General features: G+C 42.2%; 2 protein-coding genes and 1 pseudogene across 3 annotated transcripts; 2 read left to right on the forward strand and 1 right to left on the reverse strand.

Moving 5' to 3' along the window:
* Positions 1-1110: 1110 nt before the first annotated feature.
* Positions 1111-23396, forward strand: Cenps (centromere protein S). 2 transcript variants are annotated; one of them, XM_026397934.1, is made up of 6 exons: positions 1111-1242; positions 6877-7000; positions 7839-7872; positions 12923-12989; positions 15012-15181; positions 23310-23396. In XM_026397934.1, exons 1-5 carry the CDS (start codon positions 1192-1194, stop codon positions 15150-15152), a joined length of 417 nt encoding a protein of 138 aa, XP_026253719.1. In that variant the 5' UTR covers positions 1111-1191; the 3' UTR covers positions 15153-15181; positions 23310-23396. The 2 variants fall into 2 exon arrangements, with proteins under 2 accessions (XP_026253719.1, XP_026253718.2); XM_026397933.2 differs by lacking the exons at positions 1111-1242; positions 23310-23396 and adding an exon at positions 1443-1926 and having other exon boundaries at positions 15012-15545.
* LOC113189270 (dnaJ homolog subfamily B member 6 pseudogene) lies at positions 4050-5845 on the reverse strand (annotated as a pseudogene).
* Cort (cortistatin) lies at positions 21937-23589 on the forward strand. The gene is given in 3 exon segments (XM_026397935.1): positions 21937-21983; positions 21985-22162; positions 23310-23589. Coding segments are annotated over 3 exon segments (444 nt in total). The 3' UTR covers positions 23529-23589.
* The last annotated feature ends 1886 nt before the right edge of the window (positions 23590-25475 follow it).

Raw genomic sequence — 25475 nt, forward strand, 5'->3', positions numbered from 1 at the left:
TGTAAAATAAAGATATTGTGTCCACCTAAAACTTAAGAATTAAAAAAAAAAAAAAAAAAAGAAAGTGACCGGCCTGGAAAAGTAGGTGGAATTTCTGAATTAAAATCTTACTTCCTTGTCCTTCCTTTACGTCTCCTTCCTACCTATTTTTTCTTATCCTACTTCAGTAAAACACACATGGAGTGTGGTGGAGGAAATGCTCATAGTGCAGATTAAATGTGACAACATGTTTGTTGTCTTACATTGTGAAGAGAACAAAAAATTAAAGTTCTCCTATTTGAGTATTGTTTGACTTAGCAAACTTCTTTGCTCACATCACTAAGGTATGAGTGAAGCCCTGAAACACGGAAGTTGGGAAGGAAGAAAGGTTGAAAGGAGTAAAGATTCAATCCTGGGTTTCACTCTATCACTTGCCTTTTTTTTTTTTTTTTATTGTTTTGTTTTCTTTTTGCTGAGCTGGGGATGGAACCCTGGGCCTTCCCCACGTTAGGCTCACGCTCTCCCACAGAGAGACATCTCCAGCCCTTTGAGGAATTTGAGACTGGGTCTCCCTAAATTGCTGAGGCTGGCCTTGAACTTGCCACCCTCCTGCTTCAGCCTCCAGAGTGTGAGCCACTCCATCAACACTGGCGACAGACTTGCTCCTTTGTGGATGGCGTGGGGTAAGCCGCTCACTCGCTGAATCGGTAGTGATTGTGCAGTGATTTGTGACACTATTGATGCTGACTGAACTGTAAACACTCATGGTGGATTTTGCAAGGTACACAAGGTTACGCGGGTACGAAGTTCAGAGTACTGCGGTTCGTAATTTGTTAATTGTGGGCCCATCCCTGCCTTTTGCTCGTACGATTTATTATACCGAACTCTGTACCAATATACACACGTTTTTGCGAAAAGCAGGGTATTAAGCACGTGCCGGGTCTTCAGTCAGGGTCTGTGGTGCAGGAGCGACCTCAGCAGTCACGTCCCCGCCGTGGCTGGGCCACCTTCCCCAAGAAGGGGGATGGAGCAGGCCGCCAAGACCCCTTCCCGGAGTCGCCGCCAGGGGGCGTGCGCAGGACAGAGAAAAGTTTCGCGCTTTGACCCCCGGCGCGGTCCGTCGCCAGTCGCTGCGGCGGGAAAAATCTGACCGGACCGTCTGGGCCACTGCCTCTTTCTGCCTTGGAGCGTCTTCCTGAGCTGGTCCGCGTGATGGAGGAGGAGGCGGAGGCCGAGGAGCAACAGCGATTCTCTTACCAGCAGGTACAGCATAAACCGGGGCCGGGCTGGGCAAGCACGGCGTCGAGCTCATGAAAGAGGAAAAGACCTCGAGGCCTCGTTTCACTTCTGGGGGTTCGCGCCCCAGTGGTCGGCTGCCGCTCGTATCTGCGCATGCGCCGGACTTGCCGGCGCGGGCGGTTCTGGGAGGCGGTTTCCGAGGTAATGCGGCTGGGACCCGCGCGGCGGCGCTCGACGGCGGATTCCCCGGGAGCGAGGCGCGCGCGGGGCTGGCTTCGGCTCAGAGCCGCAACCTCGCCTTGTCGTTCGCGGTCGGAGGCTGGGCGCCGGCGCTAATGGGAACCCGGGCAGGCGAGACTCAGACCAGGCCACCGCGTCAGGTGGACCTGGGCTCTGGTCTCGGCTCCCCGGCTCGCGTATGTGTGGACCTTGGCCCAAGCGCAGTGTGCTCTATGGCGAAATCCGAGTAGGGGTGCTATCGAGCGTGCTGGCGTTCCTTTCAGCGGCACAGGGATTGCAGGGTGCAGAGTCATGAGAACATCACTGTCCCTGGAAGGGACCCTGAGTGGCACGACTGACCGAAGAAACGCGCGCTGGACGTTTCCTCCCTGTGTTCCTTCGCAGTGTCGAGTTTCCTCCGCCCTCTGCCCTCCCTCTTTTTTGCGTAACCATCAGAAAGGTTGCAAAAGTCGTGCCAGGAACACCCAGGTGACTCGTCTCCATTCATGGCTTGTTAGCATCTTGCTCTATTTGGGACCTTGCGCTGCGTCTTTTTTTTTTTTTTTTTTTTTTTTTAAGCTGACAGCAACCGGTATTCCCCTGTGGTCTCCCATCCCAAGCACTAACCAGGCCTGACCTGCTTACAGGACCGAAGAGCAATTGCCTAGCATGCCTGAGGCCCTGGGTTCAATCCCCAGAACTACGGGTTAGGGGAAAAGGCCCCATAATCGTTTTGTTCTGAATTATTTGAGAATAGTTACAGAGAGCCCCAGCCCCACCTTTAATTTTTTTTTAGTATTATGTGTTTTTTTTATACATTTAATTTTATGTGGTGCCGAGGTTCTACCCAGTGCCTCACACATGCTAGGCAAGCGCTCTGCCACTGAACTATAACTCCAGCAACGGTCCTTTAAATATTAATAATTGAATACACATCTCACAGGAACAAGGTGTTCTCTTACATTATCTCAATAAATTATCACATTTAGGAAGTTCAATATTGATAAAATTCTGTTATCAAGCATCCAGTACATATTCCCATATCCCCATTTGTTCCAAATATCGTGTGTGTGTGTGTGTGTGTGTGTGTGTGTGTGTGTGGTACTGAAGATTGAACCCCATAACACTGAGCTTCGTCCCCAGCCCTTCTTATTTTATGAGATTGGGTCTTTCTAAGGCTGACCTCCATCTTGGGATCCTCCTGTTTCAGTCTCCTGTCTCTGGGATCATAGACATGCACCATGTTTTTTCCTTACTGAACCCATTTTTTTTTTTTAAGCAAATGACAAAGACCCAGTTTACCAACTTTTTAAACCAAGGCTTAACATTACATATTTAAACAATTGCTAAAACTTAAAAGTTGTCTGCATTCATGCACAACTGGAAAACATCCTTAAATTTATATTAAACCAGAAATGTAATACCATTAGTGCATTAATATCTTTCACTATAAATACTTTAAGAAAACAAATTATATCTTTTTTTATTAATTTTTTAAATCTATATGACAGCAGAATGCATTACAATTCATATTACACATATAGAGCACAATTTTTCATATCTCTGATTATGTACAAAGTATATTCACACCAATTTATGACTTCATTCATGTACTTTGGATAATGAAGACCATTACATTCCACCATCATTTCTAACCCCCTGCCCCTTCCCTTTCCCTCCCACCCCTCTGCCCTACCTAGAGTTCGTCTCTTCCTCCCACGCTCCCCCTCCCTACCCCACTATGAATCAGCCTCCTTATAGAGAAAACATTTGGCATTCAGTTTTTTGGATTGGCTAACTTCACTTAGCATTGTCTTCTCCAACTCTATCCATTTACCTGCAAATGCCATGATTTTATTCTCTTTTATTGCTGAGTAATATTCCATTGTGTATATATGCCACATTTTTTTTTATCCATTCATTATTGAAGGGCATCTAGGTTGGCTCCACAATTTAGCTGTTGTGAATTGTGCTGCTCTAAACATTGAGGTGACTGTGTCCCTATAGTTGCTTTTTTTTTTTTTTTTTTAAAGGGAGAGAGAGAGAATTTTTTTAATATTTATTTTTTAGTTTTCGGCGGACACAACATCTTTGTTTGTATGTGGTGCTGAGGATTGACCCCGGGCCGCATGCATGCCAAGCGAGCACGCTACTGCTTGAGCCACATCCCCAGCCTCCTATAGTTGCTTTTTTAAGTGGAATCATTTCTATGGGAGGTGTATCCTGGCAGTGTTAGCTCACTGCGGGCGGCAGTACTTGGCTCACGTGTCAGACACATGGAGAGCAGACCTGTGCTGGTGTTAGAATACCGTCTTGGCCTAGCAGTACTCAAAGCCAAGCTCACGTTGTGTTATATTTTATACAAAAGCAAAGTGCATATGGAAATTACAACAATTTTAAAGACAAAAAAAATGGTCCTATTGTGTGATCCCAAAAATAAACTCAAAGTCTATGACAAGTAGGAACTCCAATGAACTGTTTATAAATACTTTAGGCACAATTATACTGAAAGTCAAGTTTGTATAAATTTTTAAAAAAATGTTCCTGTTAATCCTCAAATGGTGCTTGTTATAGTTTAACATTTCTGCTGAGTGCATGTGTTGAATTACTTGTTATCCAAGCATAGTAGCTGCTCCTTGCCATTTATCATAAGGACTTTTACTGGCCGTCTCAACTTCTACTCTTTCTTTACCTTCTCAATAATTCTCTTTGTAATGATTTTCATTACGTTACTAAATACTTAAAAACAAACTGAAATTATTTTTTGCCACTACTATGATTTCAGTAGAAGTTGCTATAGATTTGAAGTTGCCCATCCTACTGCCACCAAATCATGTAGAAGAAAATGTAATGAGGCCACTGTGACCTAGTGACCCAATGAAGAAAATCCACCTCGAAATGATGGAAATCCACTGAAAGCGAGAAAAACAAGCCTGCACCTTGGTTTCTGCTTCCTTGGGGACCCCTTTGATTCCCAAAAAAGTCTTCAAATGGGTCCTCAAAGAAGTCAAATGAAAATGGGTCCCTTCCACCAAAAAATTCCCTGCAGATATCATCTGGGTTCCGGACTGTCAAAATGACTTCCACCTCCTCCTTTAGCAGTTAATCCTCCTTTGCCATGCTTGTCATAGATGTCCTGCTTTTTAGCATCTGATAACATCTCATGTGCCTTGGCTACTTGTTTGAGTTTTCTCTGTGCTGCTGCTTTATTCTGAGGATTTGTATCTGGATGCCACTTTAGTGCCTGTTTCTGATATGCCTTTTTGATATCTTCGGGTGAGGCATGCCTCTGCATGCCTAGAAATTCATATAATTTACCATGTTTTGGGGCTGGGGATGTGGCTCAAGCGGTAGCGCGCTTGCCTGGCATGCGTGCGGCCCGGGTTCGATCCTCAGCACCACATACCAACAAGAATGTTGTGACCGCCGAGAACTAGAAAATAAATATTGAAAATTCTCTCTCTCTCTCTCTCTCCCCCATCTCTCTTTAAAAAAAAAAAATCTATTAAAAAAAATAATAATTTACCATGTTTTAACTGATTATTAGAACAAGTCCCAGGACGGTGTGGTGGGCAGGACAGGTCTGGCAGGGCTGTGCTGGTGGCAGCAGCAGCAGTGGCTTCTTTGCCATTTTCTCTTTCTCCTTTATCATTTTCTTTTTCTCCTTTATCTGACAACAAACTGGACTTGTGCTTTTGCAGTTCCTTTTCATTTGCATGTACAGTGAATACTTGCTGGTGGATAGTGCTCTCTTGGGTTCAGCTGTCCCCAAGTCCACTTCATCTGTGTCTTCAGCAGAGATAGATAACTCACAGATAGGCTTACAAAAGTTTGTTGACTTCATCCCAGGCCATTGCTAAGCTTGTTTTGCTCTGCTTTGAGGTTTTTCTTGGTACTTTATTCCTCTGCATGAGGAAGGAATAGTTTTCGTTGTCTTCAAGGGTTGCTGAGGGCTGGGGTGTGTAGCTCAGTGGTAGAGCTCTTGTCCATGCATGAGGCTCTGGGTTTGTTCCCTAGAACTGCAAAAAAAAAAAAAAAAAAAAAGTGTGTGGAGGTAATTTGCAAAGGAACGTGAAGGCTGTTGAGGTGGTACAAACCTGCTAATCAAAAGAGGGTCAGATGTGCCCTTACCTGTCTTTCCCCGTGTTCTCTACTTTTATCCTGTTTCATATAGGCCTAGCTCTGCCAGGGACTTGAAGCAGAGGCATGATTTCCTTCTGTCTTTACTCAATTAACTGCCTAAAGGGCATAGTCTCTGACTTGGTTTGTCATTGTGTTTCTCAATATGTAGCAAGTAAATGGCTGGTAGTTGTGGAATAACTGAGGGAAGGTTTGCTGATACTTGGCAAGTACCAGTCTGACATCTCCTACTGATCTGCTGTCGTAATTCCTTATTTTTACGTGACATAAGTCATTACAATAGCTGAAAGTAATGTTTCTACAAGTCATACTCCAGAAGATCTCATTAATTGATTAGGACACGTGAAGGGTCACTCAACCATTATGGAAAGTGCTGAAGAAATTAGGCTGAGCAGATCTTTTTTGGTCTTATTTATTTATTTATTTATTTATTTATTTATTTATTTATTTATGGTACCAGGGATTGAACCCAGTAGTACTTAACCACTGAGTCACATCTCCAGCCCATTTTTGTATTTTATTTAGAGATAGGATCTCACGGAGTTGTTTAGGGCCTTGCTAAGTTGCTAAGGCTGGTTTTGAACTCATCATCCACCTGTCTCAGCCTCCCGAGCTGCTGGGATTACAGATGTGTGCCAGTACACCCAGCTTATTTATTGTTTATTATTATTTTTACTTTTTTGGTACTTGGGATTGAACCCAGGGTGCTCTACACTGAGCTATGTCCCCAGACCTTTATTTTTTATTTTGAGGCAGAGTCTTGCTAAGTTGCTGAGGCTGGTCTTGAACTTTTTGATCATCTTACCTCACCCTCGAAAGTAGCTGGGATTGTAGGCATATACCACTGCACCCGGATGGTCTTTTTTTTTTTTTTTAATATTTATCTTTTAGTTGTAGTTGGACACAATACCTTTATTTTATTTTATTTTTTTGAGAGAGAGGAGGGGGAGAGAGAGAGAGAGAGAGAAATTTTTTTAATATTTATTTTTTAGTTTTTGGCGGACACATCTTTGTATGTGGTGCTGAGGATCGAACCCGGCTGCACGCATGCCAGGCGAGCGCGCTACCGCTTGAGCCACATCCCCAGCCCAACAATACCTTTATTTTATTTATTTATATGTGGTGCTGAGGATCAAACCCAGGGCTTTGCACGTGCTGGGTGAACCCTCTATCACTGAGCCACAACCTCAGTCCCGGCCCAGCTGGTCTTAATTCTTAAAGGTGTGGAAAGCTCTTATTTGTAAACTTATCCCCCCTCCCCTGCAAAGTATTTTGACTTTTTTTTTTTTTTTTCTCCAGAGGCTAAAAGCTGCTGTTCACTACACGGTGGGTTGTCTTTGTGAGGAAGTCACCTCGGACAAAGAGATGCAGTTCAGCAAACAAACCATTGCAGCAATTTCAGAGTTAACTTTTCGACAGTGCGGTATGAAGCCAGGGTCTTCCTCTCTGTGTCTATCTATCCCGTAGGTTGGTCTGCCTGGGAGCAGTGTGCGGGTGGGACTGTGGTGTCTCTTACCCACACACGGAGGATGTCATCATTGTCACACTCTTCATGAAAAACTTTTCCTGGCTGTGAGATTTGGACATTTTATGGGAAGAACTGTTAGAGTTTTTTTCCTATTGCACCAACACTAAGGTATTAACACCTTTTTTATTATCTTTTAAACTGCCCTGATGGCTAGAACATTAGACGTTAAATTTTTTATTTCAATGCTTTATAACATTTTTATATCACGTGTTTTGACAGCTGAATTTGTGGTATTGGTACTTCCTTAACTTTAGAGGAAATTAGTGCCCTCACAAGCCCTAACCTGTTGCAGAATTTAATATTAGAGTATAGTTCCTATAGTTTCTAGAAACTAAAGGTGGAGTCATAATTAATGGAAAGCTTATAATAAAGGGTGGAGGGTGTGAGAAGGATAGGGAGGTTATCATGATTAAAAAAGCTAAGGGCAGTGGGGCTGGGATTGTGGCTCAGTAGTAGAGCTGCTTGCCTAGCAGGCTCGGGGCCCTGGGTTCGATCCTCAGCACCACATAAAAATAAGTGAATGAAATAAAGGTATTGGGTCCAACTACAACTAAAATAAATAAATAAATAAAAGTTAAGGGCTGTTACCAAATGATGAGGCTGCCTGAAATGCCTCCACTCCCCTTTAAAAGTGTTAATCACTGGCAGTACGGTGCAGCATCCACATCCCCCTTCTCCTGAAATGAGACTGTGCTCAGGGTGGTTAAAGTGTATCCCTTTTTTTCTCTTTCAGAAAATTTTGCCAAAGACCTGGAAATGTTTGCCAGGTGGGTCGAGAGCTTGCTGATGTAGTGCTGCTTGCTTATATTCTGCTGATGCTCTCCATCCGGGGTGTGTGTGTATGTGTGTGTCAGGAGAGCTTTGGCTTGTTGTGTTTTAGAACTTTGTAGATGCTTCGTCTCTAATCATGATTCTGCAAGAATATAGCATCTGCTTTAATCATTCCGATTCAGACTTGGCATCTTTGGAAGTTCTCCAAGTATTTTCTGGTAAAAAACCTAAGTTACTCATTTCCAGGTTGAAAAGGCCTGAGTGATATCTCCAGGACTCTGAATGTGCTGGTGTCTATTTTAAGAACCACGCTTTGAGGATGGTTTGATTGCTCTGTGTCTGAGTGTGGGCTGTCTGCCCTCTGAGGGGGCCCATTGGGTTCCACTGCAGTGATTGCTCGAAGGTGTATGGATAGTGATGGACAACAGAGGCTTTTGTTTGCTACCAAATGAGTAAGACATGCTCTGTGGAAAGGGGCGATTTGCTTTCAGGTGGTAAAGCTTGAGCTTTTACAAGTGATTTATGTTCATCTCTTCAATTAGTACCTCAGGTAATTGAAAACAATCGCAAGAAATTGCTTTTGTGCAACAGCTGGAATGACTAAGGCATGGAAGGCTGAAGCTTTCTCGCTATCACTTCTGAGCTGGTACCAGTGCCTCCCATGCCCACCCTGTTCACCTTGCTCCTATTAGCTCTTTGTTTCTGGAATGAATATTTTGAATGAATTAAAGCACTAGGTTCTCAGAGGGCAGGTTCTAAATTTTTCCTACTCCTATATATATTAGTCCCTAAAAACTGCTTAGTATTGTCAATTTGGCCAAGAGGGATATTATGGGATATCCATAGTTTAAATGGCTTGTTCGTTTTTCACTTGGGCTGCCCCTGTGTGGCCTTCCACATTAAGTACATTTATCACCTTTGTTTCCCATTTTTGTGTTAGATGTGGAAAAAGACAAGGAAAATTTTGAAATACTTTTTGTAAAAATTCTAGAAAGAAAAATGCATTTAGGAGCTGAGGGTATAGCTCAGTGAAAGAGTGTGTGCTCTGCATGTGGGAGGCCCTGGGTTCCATCGCCATCAAAAATAAAAAAGGTGGGCTGGGGATGTGGCTCAAGCGGTATCGCTCTCGCCTGGCATGTGTGGGGCACTGGGTTTGATCCTCAGCACCACATAAAAATAAAATAAAGATGTTGTGTCCACTGAAAACTAAAAACTAAATATTAAAAAAATTCTCTCTCTCTTTAAAAAATAAAATAAAAAAGGTGGTGGTGGAAGAAATTAGAAATATTTAGCATAGCAACATATTAAGTTTTCTATTTTGTGTTTTTCATAATTTCATGAAAGGTTAATCTGCTGCTGCATCCTATGGGGAAGTGGTATGTGTGAGACTTAAGACCGGAGCTCTAGAAGGCAGGAGCTCACAGCTTACATAAAAATCTTTTCAGTGGGCTGGGGCTATAGCTCAGTTGACTGAGTGCTTGACTTGCATGTACAAGGCCCCTGGGTTCAATCCCCAGCACCAAAAACAAAAAATGTTTAATGAGAGGGCTTCTGAAAAGGCTCTCAGCAGCTCTTCTCTGAATCCTACTGTTAGAGGCTCTCCTCACTTCATTGTCACCTGTGTGTTCCCAAGCTCCCCCAGACTTTTCCTTAGAGCCAGAGCCATGCAGAACCCAGCAAGCTGGCCTGGCGTGGGTATGCATCCCTTCTACCTGGTACAGTCCACAAGTGCAGATTTTCTTTGAAGACTCATTCTTTATCTGAATTTTACCTTTTTGTGATATTCCAGCTTGCTTTCATGTAAAAAATTATTCTTTTAAAGCTTATTGCTGAATAAGACTGATGTTCTGAAAATGTCACTTGTTTTTCTTGGAGCTTTGTGTATTCTCTGTCACAGTCTATAATCCCAGGGTTATAATGGCCCCTGTTTGAGAAATCTAACTATAAAAAAAAAGAGAAATCTAACTATGTATTTCAGGCCAGCTGTATTTTAAACAGTTTTTGTAGACTGGTCTGGGAACCTAATCAGCATTTATAACATTTTGATGAAAAAATGCATTTACATTCTAAATAACTAATTTACCTGCAAGCTTGGCAAAACCATTTCCCAGTTTACATTGTAAGTTTCCTTTATTTAGTTTGGAATTTTTAGTCTTCTCATATTGTTTTTGTTTTTTTTTTTTTTTAAGAGAGAGAGAGAGAGAGAGAATTTTAATATTTATTTTAGTTCTCGGCGGACACAACATCTTTGTTGGTATGTGGTGCTGAGGATCGAACCCGGGCCGCATGCATGCCAGGCGAGTGTGCTACCGCTTGAGCCACATCCCCAGCCCCCCCCTTTTTTTTAAAGACAGAGGGAGAGGGAGAGAATTTTTTTTTTTTTTTTTTTTAAAGAGAGAGTGAGAGAGGAGAGAGAATTTTTTAATATTTATTTTTTAGTTCTCGGCGGACACAACATCTTTGTTTGTATGTGGTGCTGAGGATTGAACCCGGGCCGCACGCATGCCAGGCGAGCTCGCTACCGCTTGAGCCACATCCCCAGCCCGAGGGAGAGAATTTTAATATTTATTTTTTAGTTCTCGGTAGACACAGCATCTTTGTATGTGGTGCTCAGGATCAAACCTGAGCCGAACGTATGCCAGGTGAGCTCACTACCACTTGAGCCACATCCCCAGCCCTTCTCATATTGTTAATATGTTCACATTCAAAACTTTTTTTTTTTTTTTTTTTTTTTTTTTTAGGAGAGAGTGAGAAAGGAGAGAGAGAGAGAGAGAATTTTTAATATTTATTTTTTAGTTCTCGGCGGACACAACATCTTTGTTGGTATGTGGTGCTGAGGATCGAACCCGGGCCGCACGCATGCCAGGCGAGCGCGCTACCGCTGAGCCATATCTCCAGCCCCACATTCAAAACTTTTAAGGTAGATATTCTATAGTAAATAAATTCTGGGAATCTTTTTGAAATAGTTTTTAGAACATGAACCTGTGTTGCTTAGAGTATTATATGAAAGATTGATGGGCTGGGGGTTTAGGTCAGTGGTAGAGCACTTTCCTAGCATGCTTGAGGCCCTGGGTTTCACCCCCAATACTGCAAAAGGGAAAGAAAAGAAAGGAAAGAAAAATTGCTGTTATTTTCCCTGGAGTAATTTTCGGGAGTCAGAGGTTTGTCTTAGGAGAGTCTGATGTTTTGTGGTTGGTGTGGGATTTACCTGTTCCTCCATGTAGGAGAGAATTAACTTTAAAATCTGGTGCAAATACCAGACACCACACCAAGAGTTAGGATTGAGTTTGTTGTTTCCCCAGAACTTCCTTGTGAATAGATAAGGTCACTCTGTAGAATGGTGTGCATATTCCATTCACTTATTTCTTTTTTTAAAATATTTATTTATTTAATTATGTATCTTTAGTTTTTTTAGGTGGATATATTAGTTTGTTTTTATGTGGTGCTGAGGATCAAACCCAGTGCCTCATGCATGCTAGGCGAGCACTCTACCACTAAGCCACCACCCCAGCCCCATCACTTATTTCTTTCATTGCACTTTAAGTAAACACAGATAAGAGCGGTCCAATGGTGTGACTAAGACTGGGCCCTACTGTGTACTTGGTACTCCAGTGAGGCTGTCTGTAGTCAGGCCTCATACTTTGTGGCTGCCTTTATATCTCCTTCTGTTTGTCCTGCTCCTTGCAGGTTGCTGATTAGTACTTATCTCCCCGCCTCCTATGTACTGGGGATTGAACCCAGGACATTCTACCACTGAGTTACATCCCCAGCCCTTTTAAAATTTTGTTTGTAGTCAAGGTCTGGTTGTGTTGTCTAGGCTGGCCTCTTGCCTTGGCCTCCTAGGTACTTAGGATTGTATGTGTTCGCCACTGCATTCAGCTAGAAGTTCCCTCTTAAAACGGGTATTATCTCATGACAAGCAGATATTGTCATTCATGTAGAAATGACATGTGATACTGTACATTTAGCGGGAGATAATTTCTGTGTGATTTTATCTTTAACTCAGCAGTTATTCAGTGAGGACTAATATGTGCTGACCACTTTGCTAGTTATTAAGGATACATTGATTCTTACTTATTCCTGATTACAAAGTTCTTATTTATTTTGAGCAAAAGTTAATAATGGCAAGAAAGGATTAATCAGAGTAATAAATTATTGAATAGAGCTCATTATCTGAAATTATCTTTCATAGCAAGGATAAGAGGACTGGAATGAGACTTTGGGTCCAAGCTGTGAGCAAGAAACAGACTTCAACTTAAAGGATGTTCTTTGTTCTGCTGAGGCTGCTGTGGAGGCGAGGCAGAAACAGTTGCCAGAGACGGGTGCTGGGAGGCATCTGCATATGCTTTTTCCTGTCATTTATCCCTTGGAAAAGAGCTTTGGGATCTTGCTATAAGTAAAGCCACTCTTCATGGAAATTCTCTTGCTCTTCTATTTAATGTGTATTTAAGCAGAAGCTCTCTTTGTATTTTGAGGCTTATTTTCTCTAAAGTTGTACACTGACATTTCTCTTGCTCTTTCTGTGATATTCACTGTGATCACGCAAGACACTTTGGAAGGATTTTTAACTCCTCCATCTCCTTCTGCATCTCTGGCCCCTGTGGCCCTTGGGCAAGGTGAACAGTTGGGTTTCTGCCTTCTCTGGGTCTTCTTGGGTCTAATTGGTGTCTTGCTAGTAACCTACTCATTTTATTTTTATTTTTTTTAAAGAGAGAGTGAGAGAGGGGAGAGAGAGAGAGAATTTTTAATATTTATTTTTCAGTTCTCGGCGGACACAACATCTTTGTTGGTATGTGGTGCTGAGGATCGAACCCGGGCCGCACGCATACCAGGCGAGCGCGCTACCACTTGAGCCACATCCCCAGCCCGTAACCTACTCATTTTAAATGTTACTGTTGCTCAATGACCACTATCTAACAAGATGATTACTTAGGGGTACTGGCTAGTTTGAAGTCTGACCATGAGTTAGGATTGAAGTTAGGATTAAAGTTCATCAGAACCTTAAATAGCAAACATTTTGGTGACTTGTTTCTGCCCTTTCCATAGACATGCAAAAAGAAGCACAATTAACACTGAGGACGTGAAGCTCTTAGCCAGGAGGAGTAATTCACTGGTGAGAGATGAATTTCTTTGCTCATTCCCCTTTCCCATCAGAATACATTATTCCCAATTAATCACTTGAAGCCATGAAGTTAATCCCTAGGGCACCTTGCATTAAAAACTAGAGATGGTTGAACTATGCAGACCTGCCTGAAATTTATGATCTTTCTTTCATGATGATGAATCTTATGAAGCCAATTTGAAATTTTCTAATCAGCACTCTCTGAATTTCATAATTTGCCCTTTTTGTAATCTCTCAAAACTTTGGTTCCATGTTTCATTTACAGCATGATGTCAGAGACTGGTCACAGGCTAATCTGTGGGGAGGGTTCTTTACAGTACCCATAGTTCTCCTCACAGGCAAGGTGTGGAAGAGTATCTATGAGGCTGAATGTGCAGGAAAAAGCATTTTCTCTCTCTTCTTTTTCTTTCATTTTTCTTTTGGTGGGGTAGCGCAGTGTGGGGAGGAGTATTGGGAAATCAGGCCAGGAGTGGTTTACTACTGAGCTATCTTTATTTTTTATTTCAAGACAGGGTCTCACTAAGTTGCTTATGGCCTTGTTGAGTTACCCAGGCTGGCCTTGAATTTGCAGTTCTCCTGCTTCAGCCTCCCAAGTAACTGAGATCACAGGCTGTACCACCGCATCTGGTGACATTTTTTATCTTTTCAAGTCTAGAAATTATTTTGACTAAACTTTCATTTTTCAGGTAAAGACAGAGATGCTATGATCATCCCAGGCTAGTGGCTGTGACTGATAGCAGACCCAGGACACCAGGAGGTGTCCTAAGTCCAATGCTAGCAATTAATACACTGATGGCCCCTCAATAATGTGGTCTCCACAAGGACAGGGTTTTTTTTGCTTTTGTTCTCAGCTCCATTAACACTACTTCTAGAACAGTGCCTGCCAAAAAAGAGGTGCTCAATAAATAGTTGTTCATGAATTAATCTGTGTAGTATTTTACTTAAACTCCTGCCTCAGCCTTCTGAATAGCTAAAACTATGGGCACACACCACCACACTCCGCCTGGGTGGGTTTTTAATAAAATATATCTTATTAGTCCCACTTTATAGGCTTGGCAACTGAAGTTCAGTAACTCCCCAAAGTTAAATAGGAAGTTTTGTGGTTGAAGGCTGAAGCTTAACCTTCTGGTCCTCAATCCAGTGCTGTTTTCTTCATCTTATCTTTTCTACTCTCCTCCCTTAATATCCTTTCTCCAAAGTTTAAGTCAAGATTAAGGATGTGGCATTGGGCAGACATTCTTCTCTTTGTAACTTCTGCACAGTTATAATTTATTTGGTCTCCTTTAGTTATCAATTTCTGTTGCAAAGGGATGATCATTCACCTCATCTAGGAATATTAATTGGGAAGTCATCTCCTTGTATGTTTGTTTACTTCATAATATTGTTTTTATTTTGAACTCTTTTAATTTTTTTTCACCCAATACACCTTATTACAGAGGAGTATAGCTAAATTTGTGCATTAGACCAAGTCCTCCGAGAGCAGGAGGAACTTTTCTTATTTATCTTGTATCCCTAGTACTTGCAACATATCAGTTGCCCAATAAACTTTAGTTGGATAAATTTAAGGGGTGTTGATTATACTCGAGCTTTGTTTTTTGTAGTGTTGAGGATGGAAACCCCTTTTGCCTTATGAATGCTAAGCAAACACTTTGCCACTGAGCTCCTCCCCAGCCTTCCACTTTTACTTTATGTAGTAAATTTCTACAAACTTCATTTTTTTTTTTCAACTGGGGCCTTCCACATGCAAACTTCCCATTTTAAATTTTTTCGATTATTCAAGGAACTCTTACACTGAAATATACTGTTTGGAAGATATGTGGATAGCACTCAGTTGATTTTTATAGTTGATTCCTTTTTCTAGAAAAAAGTTTTGAAGCTGCCTTTAACTCTAAGAGGTGTAACCCAGGCTTTTCTACCCAAATTCTCTGGATGTGAGTGGTTGGGGACGGTGTGGCTGTTATTTCTAGGTTTAATGATTTACAAGCAGATAAAGTATTTTTTTTTTTTTTGTAGCTAAAATACATCACAGAGAAAAATGATGAGATTGCTCAGTTTAACCTGGAACGGAAGGCAAAGAAGAAAAACAAGTCAGAGGATGTTAACAAAAGCTCAAGGGAAACAGTAGAAGCTGAAGCAGCGGACAGTGAGGACTGAGCTCTCACCACTGAGGCAGCCCTCTGCAGGTAGAGCCTCTGGGAGTGTCTGTTGCCTCAAAGAGAATTTTGAAGTGATAAGTAGAGATTTAAAAGAAAAAAAGGCTAGGCAGCTTTGTGTGCTGAATCTCCAAGCCATTAACTGCAGAAGCTAGTTTAAAAGACACCCAGAAAGTCCAGCAAATACTCCTGTGTATTCCTCAAGCACAACAAGAAGGCATGTGTATGAATGGTATATCCTGGGACTTACACACACTATGGCTAATAAAATTGTGTGAGCAAGTAAGCATGATAGCCTTTTTCAAACAGAAATCATAGTTATTTTTCATTCTTTTACGTAATTTTCTTAGCCAGAAGGCAATCTCTGAAAGATGAATAAAGCTGTACTTATGTAGCTGTCTGATTACCAGTATTTTTAAATCCATGCCACTGTGATCACAGATAAAAAGATGATGTTTTGGAATGCTTCTTTTTGCTTTTTAAAGGTAATTTTCTCCAGAAACACAGTCCACATGACTTTTCTCTGGCTATTTTGTAAGTCAACTGTGGTTCTACTGTGTAGAAATTTTGCTTAAGTGGAAGATCTGGAGCTACCACTGCAAAACATTTCAGGATATTGTCCTCCGTTTTAGTTTTTGAGAGATTATGTTGCCAAGGGTACCAGTTCTACTGTCTTTTCATGTTTTTGGGTTCTTAGAGGTCCAGGACCAGCCTTTCCCTTATGGGGCAATAGAGATTGCACATACAGAATGTTCTCAACACAATGTCTCAACACAGTGTCTCTTTGGATCTTTACAACTTTATGACTGTCCCTTTTTATTGATAAGCTGAGTCTTGGCACAGTTAACCAGCTGCCCAGGATTACCAGGTTGTTTATCAATAGAGATGGAATTTGCATTTAGGGCTGTTGACTCTCTTGTGGGAAAGAGTGAAAGGGCATGCACTTTGGGTAGAATTTATACCATCCATGCCTCCAATAGCAGCAAAAGATACCCCCACAGTCTGACCCAAGGGAAGTGCTGGCCATGGTCAGGGTCAAGCACTGACCTTACACTTAATGGTTTCAGGTTCTGCAAAGAACCAATCATTTGAGCCCATATGTTAATTGTAACATCTGGATGTCACATCAATGACAGAAAAGTGAATCATAAGGCCTTCCATTGTTCACATACATTCAGCCAAAGATCTGCATGAAAAAGTTGTATTTGCAGATAAACTGTCTTTAAATATCTCCTCAAAAAAAGTGTAGGGTGTGGGCACTATGTACTTCCCAAAGATTGATAAAACTAGGTCTGCCATCTTGGTTCAGCAACCCTAATAGCTATGTTACTTTCTGAAACTTTGTGTTTTTATCAGTGAAATAGGGTTAAAAATACCTTATAACAAGATTGTGTGTGATAATAAAAGGAAATAGGTAGGACTCTTATAACAGTGTATTTGTAAATTTCTATAGCTGCCGAGTCTCATTCTGCATGTGACTGAAAATGGTGAGCCTGTGTGTGCAGTCATGTCTGGTCTGATTAGAGGCATGTAGAGGACACCTACTGTGTGGCAGGAGTATTTTGACATATTTTCAAACCAGATTAGAAAACTGACTTGACATTCATGTGGTCTTTTGGTTTATGTGGCACATTTATTCGTGATCTATTTCTACTTTAGACAAATGGTCTTACAACATATTTTTCAGGGATGCCACATAGGGGCAGGCCAGACTTGGTAGGAAGTAGTTGACTTGGCTCCCCATGTTCTCTGAAGCTGCCTATTCCCTGCACATTCCAGTTAGGGTTTAGTTTATTCTGGAAGGTCCAAGGTATGTTGATCATCCTCTAGGATTCTATCTTGGTGACAGAGGGTGAAAAAGGACTCGTAGGGGCTACTTCCTCATGGGCTTGCTCCTGGAAACTCATCTGAACTTTCATTAGACCAACCATGTGAAGAGGCTGATGTCTGAAAAAAATGTGGCCTGGAAACACAAGGCAGTTTACATTTAACGTAGTTGTTGTCCTACTTAGACCAATTCCTCAAAAAGCTTGAAATAAACAATCCTGAGCTAATTTTTTATTAATGACATTAACAGGAGCCATGAAGGGTTGGAAATATCTCCTTGTGCAGAGAAAGCTCTGTGCCAGGTTGTAGATGGCTGATATCTTTTTTTTTTTTTTTTTTTTTGATAGTAGGGATTTTAACCCAGGGGTGATTAACCACTGAGCTACATCACCAGTCCTTTTTATTTTTTATTTTGAGACAAAGTCTCCCCGAGTTGCTCAGAGCCTCGCTAAGTAGCTGGGGCTGGCCTTGAACTTGTGATCTTTCTGCCTCAGCCTCCCAAGTCACTGGGATTACAGGTATGTGCCACCATGCCCACTTTTTAAAGAAAAAAAAAATTTAGTTGTACATGGACACAATACCTTTATTTTATTTATTCATTTTTATGTGGTGCTGAGAATTGAACCCAGTGCCTCCAAGCACTCTACCACTGAGCCACAACCCCAGCCCCTATGCCCAGCTTGTTGTCTGATATCTTTTTTATTTTTATTTTTTGATTCTAATTTGTTATATGATGGCTGATATCTTAAAACTTAGATATCTAAGAAAAGTTTATCAAGCCAAGTGTGGCGGCGCATGCCTGTAATCCCAGCAGCTTGGGAGGCTGAGGAAGGAGTATTGCGAGCTCAAAGCCAGCCTCAGCAAAAGTGAGGTGCCAAGTGACTCAGTGAGACCCTGTCTCTAAATAAAATATAATAGGGCTGGGGATGTGGCTCAGTGACTGAGTGTCCCTGAGTTCAATCCCAGGAACCCCCAAATGAAAGGCTCATTGGGTCATGCTGATGCCCTTTGCTGAATTAGGAGATCTCTGGAGAACCTCAGAGGAAGGTTAGTCCATCTCCCCACTAATGCAGGAACCAGTCTATAGCATTCCTGCTGCACCTGCTTGAACACCTCTAAGGACAGAGCTCTTTCCATTATGGATTTGAAGTTTATAAGTTTCTCTTATAAACTTCAAGTCTACTAATGGAAAGAGAAGACTTGATCTTCAAACTTCAATCTGTGTCCTAGTTCTATCCATTAGGATAAGCAGTCCTATTTTTTGTAGTAGTTCAGAACTGAGCTCCTTTTCATCAAAGTTCCCATTGTTCATCTTTTCAGAAACATGTCCTTGTATAAAACATTAGACTAAGAGCTCCAGGAGGGTGGGCCTTGAGGTGGTGAATAGTGGTCACTCAGTGCTTTGTGTGGTGCCTAGCACGTGATAGGTACCCCATGAATACTCGCTGCCATGGTCTAATGAGCAGAAGCCTTTGTGTAGGTTATGTGGCTCTAATCAGGGGTTTCCAATAGTGCTGTGGTTGGATCTTGACTATCCCACCTTTAGAGCTTTTTTGGTCTTTGACCTCAGGGTGACATTGTTTGAGAGGTGGTTGAGCCTTTGGAGCCTAGTAGGAGGTCCTTAGGTCATTGAGGGGTGTGGCCTCAAGGCAGATTATGAGACCCTGGCTCCTTCCTCTTTGCTCACTGACTCATAATGTAAACAATTTTACTCTGCCAAGTCCTCCTGCCATGATATGGCTGCAGTGCCACAGGCCCTTAACAATGGGAACAGTCATTTATGGACTGGTACTTCCAAAACTGTGAGCTAAAATAAACCTTTTCTGTTTATAAGCTAATTATCTCAAGTATTTTGTTTTATTGACAGAAAGGTGTTGAATGCAAACATTTTGTAGTGAGGAGCTCGCCTTGGTATGGGAGGGAAGTATGTGATTATGTGTGTTTTAGTGAGAATTCCTCACATTGAGTACCTGCTTTGTGTTCTGCTTGTGGTAGTTGCTTATATGGTCTCATTTGATCCTCATAACTTTGAGGAAGTGGTTAGTTGACATTGTTTTAGCTCCACTTTGTATATGAGGAAACTGAGGCTACAGATAGGTTAATCCAGTGATAATTCAGTATTGTAGTCTTGAACCCTATGAAGTCCTAAGATATGGACTTTTTTTGTGTGTGTGGTGAGAAGGTACCAGGGATTGAACTTCCCCAGCCCTATTTTGTATTTTATTTAGACACAGGGTCTCGTTGAGTTGCTTAGGGCCATGCTAGGGTTGCTGAGGCTGGCTTTGAACTTGAGATTCACCTGCCTCAGCGTCCTGGGCTGCTGGGATTACAGGTGTTTGCCACCTTACCTACCTATTGCCACCTCTTGAAAACAGCCAGTGATAAGCTATCAGAGCATAACTTCTCATCCCCCCAGAAGTTTTCTTATCTTTCATATGCCCCCAGGTTGTTATAGCTCTGTCAGGGAGGAGGTGGCATGGGTCCTTGTGTACTTGTGTTCTGTGAACAGGGCAGGGGATGTAGCTCAGTGGTGAAACACCTTCAGGTCAATCCCCAGTGCCCACTGCTGTTCTCCAAAGTGAGTTCTTTGTACAGGCTAAGTGCCCAGAATGTTTAATGTGTTCATTGAATAAAATATACAAACTATACTTATCATATAAGAATATACTAATCATATTCATGGCTCAGCTGCCATGAATTTCCCTCTGCAAGAATACCTCAAAAATTTTTTTTAATTTTTTTTTTTAGTTGTAGATGAACACAATACCTTTATTTTTATGTGTTGCTGAGGATCGAACTCAGTGCCTCAAACATGTGAGGCAAGCGATTTACTGCTGAGCCTCAACCCCAGCCCCCCAAATTTTTTTTTTAATTTTGAAACAGGGTCTCACTAAGTTGCCCAGGCTGGCCTCGAACTCACAATCCTCCCATGTTAGCCTCACAAGTGACTGGGATTATAGCCATGTACCACTGCGCCCAGCTGGATAATTTAAAAATTTGATGAGATTATTTTAGGTAAAAAAAAATATTTTGGTATAGAAATAAAGAACTAAACATACAGTGTAAAGCTGCAGGTCATCAGGGCATGCTAGTTCTACCTAGAATGTTACCATAATTGCGCAGGGGCTGGAGGTGGGACTCAGTAGTAGAGCACTTGCTTATTACCACATGTGAGGCCCTGGGTTTGAGTCCCAGGACTCCAAAAAGAATTTAAAAAAAAAAAAATCAAACTGTGATAAATTCAAGATTGAGATTTTCCTTGTTTAAAAGGGTGTTGGGCTGGGGTTGTGGCTCAGCGATAGAGTGTTCGAGGCCCTGGGTTCGATCCTCAGCACCACATAAAAATAAATAAATAAAAGGGTGTGAATCAGGACTTTAGAAAAACTGAAAATGCCCATGTTGACTTCTGGAAAGAGCTTTCAGTTCTTGCTTCTTTGCTTCAGTTGAGAGCCTGCCATGGATGCTGCCCTATCAGGAAGGTCTGGGGTAGGGTTTCAGATCTCTTAGCTGTCTCAGTTGGGTGAAGGGATCCATGCATTTGTCTGTGTGTCTGAAACTACAACCCTGAAGAGAAGCCAGGAGGTGGCAGAGAAGGACTTTGCTTCCAGGCATTGGTATTGTCCTTGGGAGCAGGGTGGTCCTGGGAGCTGGCCAAGTACATTTTGGCATACATAGTTTCTCAAACGTGTCTGTGACCTACAGAAAGGTGCCTTACGTATGACACATCCACACAATGTGAAATGATATTTGACTTTATGTGAAGCACTCTCATTTCTGTTTCCTTAAAAAAAAAAAAAAAAAAAATCCCAGCAGTTTGGGAGGCAATTCCTAAGGCAGAAGGATCATAAGTTCAAGGTTCACAAGGCCAGCCTCAGCAACTTAGAGGGGCCCCATGCAATTTAGTGGCATACTGTGTCAGAATAAAAAATAGAAAGGACTGGGAATGTGGCTCCATAGTTAAGCACCCTGGGTTCAATCCCTGGTACCAAAAAAAAAAAAAAAAAAGTGCTGGTCTCTGATCTCTCAGTGGCCTGGCTGCTCCAGTTGCATCATCTGGGCATCTGCTGGATCGCTGAGGGCTCCTGGCTTTTCCCTGCACCTGCCTCACCCTCTGCACTTAGGTCTCACTTGATAGTTTGAGAAGGCCTGGCATGGGTCCAGTGGGTCTGGCCTGCTAGGTGGAGGGCAATGCTGGGGTGTGGTCCTCGCCCACAATTGGGTGAAGCCAGTGGTGCTGTCACTGTGTCACTCTGAGCCCTCATTGCTTCTGATTTTCTTTTTTTTTTTTTTGGCGGGGTTGGGGCAGGGATGCTGGGGATTAAATTCAGGGGCACTTGACCACTGAGCCACATCCCCAGCCCTATTTTGTGTTTTATTTAGAGACAGGGACTCACTATGTTGCTTAGTGCCTCACTTCGGCTGAGGCTGGCTTTGAACTTACCATCCTCCCGTCTCAGCCTCCTGCGCCACTGGGATTTACAGGCATGCGCCACTGCACCTAGCTTGCTTCTGATTTCTATTGCTTATAGCAGACTCAGTCTTACTTTACTTCTTGTGGATGCTGGGGAAGGAAACCAAGGCCTTATGCATGCTAAGCACGTGTTCTACCACTGAGTTATACCCCCAGTCCCTCAGTCATACTTTTATATGGGCAAAAATTTTACATTTTAAACTCCTTATTCAAGGCTAATTGTATATTATGTTAAATCACTTGGTTTTGTTCTCATGGCTTCCTGCTTGTTGTAGACATAATTGTGAGGAAGTAGAACTTCCTCAGAAACAAGCACACATGGATTCCAGAATAAGAGCAAATTCACTCTAAACACAGGAAAAAACCTGAGGCTTTAATTAAGGGGCTAAATTCATCCCCAAAATGCTTTTGTGGGCACTGATTGCTCAAGCTCATGCGTCACTCATGCGTGAGTGTGAGGAAAGAGGGCCACAGGTTTTCAATTGACATGTATAGACGCCAAAACAGCTGGTACTGGAGCTTAAAATACCCCAGTCTCCAAAGAAGAGACCCACATCCACAAAACATTGACTTCAGGGCTGCCAAGAAGGATGGGCGGCAGCAGAGCTGGAGGGAAGTGGCCATGGGCCTGTGCAATGCTGCTACTGCTGCTCTGGGGGGCCACAGCCACTGCTCTTCCCCTTGAGAGTGGCCCCAGCCGCCAGGACAGCACGGTGAGTACAGTCTCTGCTTGGCCACATGCTAGCCTGTTGCCAGTGCATCTCTTTGCCTGGCACTTTGGCTACCCTGTGGGTTCCCAGCATCTGCATGGCCGAGTGTGTGTGCGCAGGGCAGGGCAGAATGCTGAACTCCAGTGTCCTCAGCTGCCCTATCCCATTCAGACTATTCTCATGACTTCACTTTTCCAGCCCAGGAAGTTTGTCAGAGACCTCGGCATTTCAGGGGGAGCCTCTCTCCTGTGCTGGCTCTGCCTCTGCTAGTCTGATAAGCTGCGAGTGCTCCAAGCCATCTCTTTGCACTCGTGGAGTGGCTCCTGCCTGTATTCTAGAGCCTACTTCTAGAGCCTTCATTTACTTATGTAGCCATATTCTCAGATTAATTGACATCATTACATTTTCCACCATGAGAATTTGTAACTTCATGGGTAATTTATTTCTCTTTTTCCCTTTTTGAAAAAGTTCCAAGAAGAGTTCATAAAGTTGACCATTAAAAATGGATTTTTCTCCACAATTACCAGATGAGTTTCAGACAGGTCATTTATCATCTCTTAGAAGCTTTCAGTGGAATTTGAAAGGTCAGGCTGTGGGTGAAGCTTAGTGGTAGAGCACTTGCCTCCTAAGTGAAAGGCACTGTTTCAATCCGTAGTACTGCCCCTCAAAATAATAAATAAATAAGAGACCACAGTTTAGCATCTCAATCTGATCTGTATCAGAGAAAGATGCCCCAAGGTGGGACAAACTAAATTAGCCTGATTCACCTCAGGCTTCCTAGTTGCCAGTCTTTTGTCTGGGAGGTGTTAGGGAGGTTGTGGTGACACATTTCCCCACCCCTCTAATTAAGCACCTCAGCAAAGATTATGGGACAGAACTAGCAGGTTTTTTCCTTGTCTGACAATTATTGACTTTACTCTAATTAGAGCAATTTTTTAAAGGTATTCTCTTAACTTTCTCATCCTTTATTTCTTTGTAGTGCTAGAACCCAGGGCTCTGTGCCTTTCTCACCCTTTGAATACAAATGTGATTTGTGTTAAGGAGCATCTTTTCTTTCTTTTTTTTTTAAGTGAGAATTCACATACCCTTTAATGCCACTGAACCCAATGGTTGATTTTTCTTTCCTTTGTCATCTGCTTCTCTTTGAAAGCATATGCAAGAAGTGGCAGAAATAAAGAAAAATGGCCTCCTGACTTTCCTTGCTTGGTGGCATGAGTGGACTTCTCAGGCCAGTCCTGGAGCCCTTACTGGAGGGGATGCCAGTGAGGTTTCCAAACGGCAGGAAGGCCCACCCCTTCAGCAGCCCCGTCGCCAAGATAAAACGCCCTGCAAGAACTTCTTCTGGAAGACCTTCTCCTCCTGCAAATGAACCACCCAGGATTACTTACTTATGTAAAGTGTAATGGTGGACCCAAATAAAGTGTATTAAGCAGCAGGGTTCTTTCTTTGTGAGGCAGTTTCTTCTTCCCTCTTTATTCAAAAAGTATTTTTCAGCTTCTTGGGAACTTAGACAGAAAAATAGCAAGTTGGAGGTAAGCCTGTGCGTCGTCTTGGCATGACCTTGTCTCAAAATTAGAAAGAGAAAATTTCAATGATACCCAATACTGAAAGTATTTAAAGCAGTAATTGGGAACCCAATTGAATACTGTATGGGTAAGTGTTGCTGAGGATTCAACTTTGGCATTCTACCAACTGAGCTACATCCCCTGCCTTTTTTAAAATTTTATTTTGATAATGGAACTCATTAAGTTGCTGTGACTAGCCTCAATCTTATGATCCTCCTTTCTCAGCCTCCCTAGTTGCTGGGGTTATAGGTGTGCCAGATGGTAGATTTTTCTTGTCATCTGCTTCTTTTTAAAAGCATATACAGGAAGTAGCAGAAATAAAAATGGCCTCCTGACTTTCCTTGCAGTCTGGCCCAAGTGAACATTTTTAAAAGGTTTTCCACATTTTTTATTGTTGCATTATAATTGTACATAATGATGGGATTGTTATATATTTGAAGGTTTATAATGTAACAATATAATTTGGCTAATTTCACTCTCCAGCACTTGCCCCCATTTCCCACCCCCTGGGTGAATACTTTTTTTTTTTTTTTTTTAATATTTACTTTTTAGTTCTCGGCGGACACAACATCCTTGTTGGTATGTGGTGCTGAGGATCGAACCCGGGCTGCACGCATGCCAGGCGAGCGCGCTACCGCTTGAGCCACATCCCCAGCCCCTCTTTTTTTTTTTTTGAGATCCAATTCAGGGGCTCTTAACCACTGAGCCACATCCCAGCCTTTTCTTATATATTTGATTTAGAGACAGGGACTCACCAAGTTGCTGAGGCTGTCTTTGAACTCTGGATGCTCCTGCCGCAGCCTCAGGAGCCTCTGGGATCACAGGTATGTGCCACCATGCCTGACTGGGTGAATAGTTTTGATAAAGATCTTGGTGGTTCTTGCCAGATTCAGTTGCCCACACCTGTAATCTTCAGGGACTTGGTAGGCTGATGCAGGAGAATTGAAAGTTCAAGGCCATCCTGGGCAGTTTGGTGAGACCCTGTCTCAAAATTTAAAAAATAAAATCAGTGTCTGGGGGATGCAGCTCAGTGGCACAGCACTTGCCTAGCACATTCAAGGACCTGAGTTTCATCCCTAGTAATACACACACACTTTCTGGTGGTTCTTGCTGAACTGTCATTGGGCTTTTCTTCCCACCTTCATTCTGGTGCTTGACAGTCAGTTGTGTCCTTGTCTTCCTTTGAATTTAAAAGTTAAAGGCTGCACATTTAAGAGTTTAGAATAGCATCTTAGTTCATTTTGATATGAATTGTCTAATTTAAAACAATGTTTCTGGGACTGGGGATGTAGCTCAATGGTAAAGTGCTTATTTAGCATGAAAAAAGCCCTGGGTTCCATCCCAGCACTGCAAACTTTACAAGCAAATTTTTAACATGTTTTCAAAGAGCAAAATGATTATTCCTCATGTTTTAGCTAAAATTAATTTTTAAACAAATGTTATGCTATTAAATAGACATCATGCTGACATGTTTATAAAAGTTAAATTCAAATTTGCTGTTATGTACCAGTTTTAATTAGTGACTTAATATTAATTTGTTACAATTCTTTCCATGGATTATAGCTTCAGTTTTGCTTTGTGAGGAAAGATGTCTACTTATAAGAATATTATTTCAAACCAGATGCACCAAGCTGCGCTGCTGCCCAGTCTATTGCCTGGTGCCTCAACTTATTTTTTCCTTTTTTTTTTTTTTTTTAAACTGGGGATTGAACCCAGGAGTTACATCCTCAGTCCTTTTTATTTTTCATTTT

This window comes from Urocitellus parryii, chromosome 11 (genome assembly GCF_045843805.1).
Source record: "Urocitellus parryii isolate mUroPar1 chromosome 11, mUroPar1.hap1, whole genome shotgun sequence".
Taxonomy (NCBI): domain Eukaryota; kingdom Metazoa; phylum Chordata; class Mammalia; order Rodentia; family Sciuridae; genus Urocitellus; species Urocitellus parryii.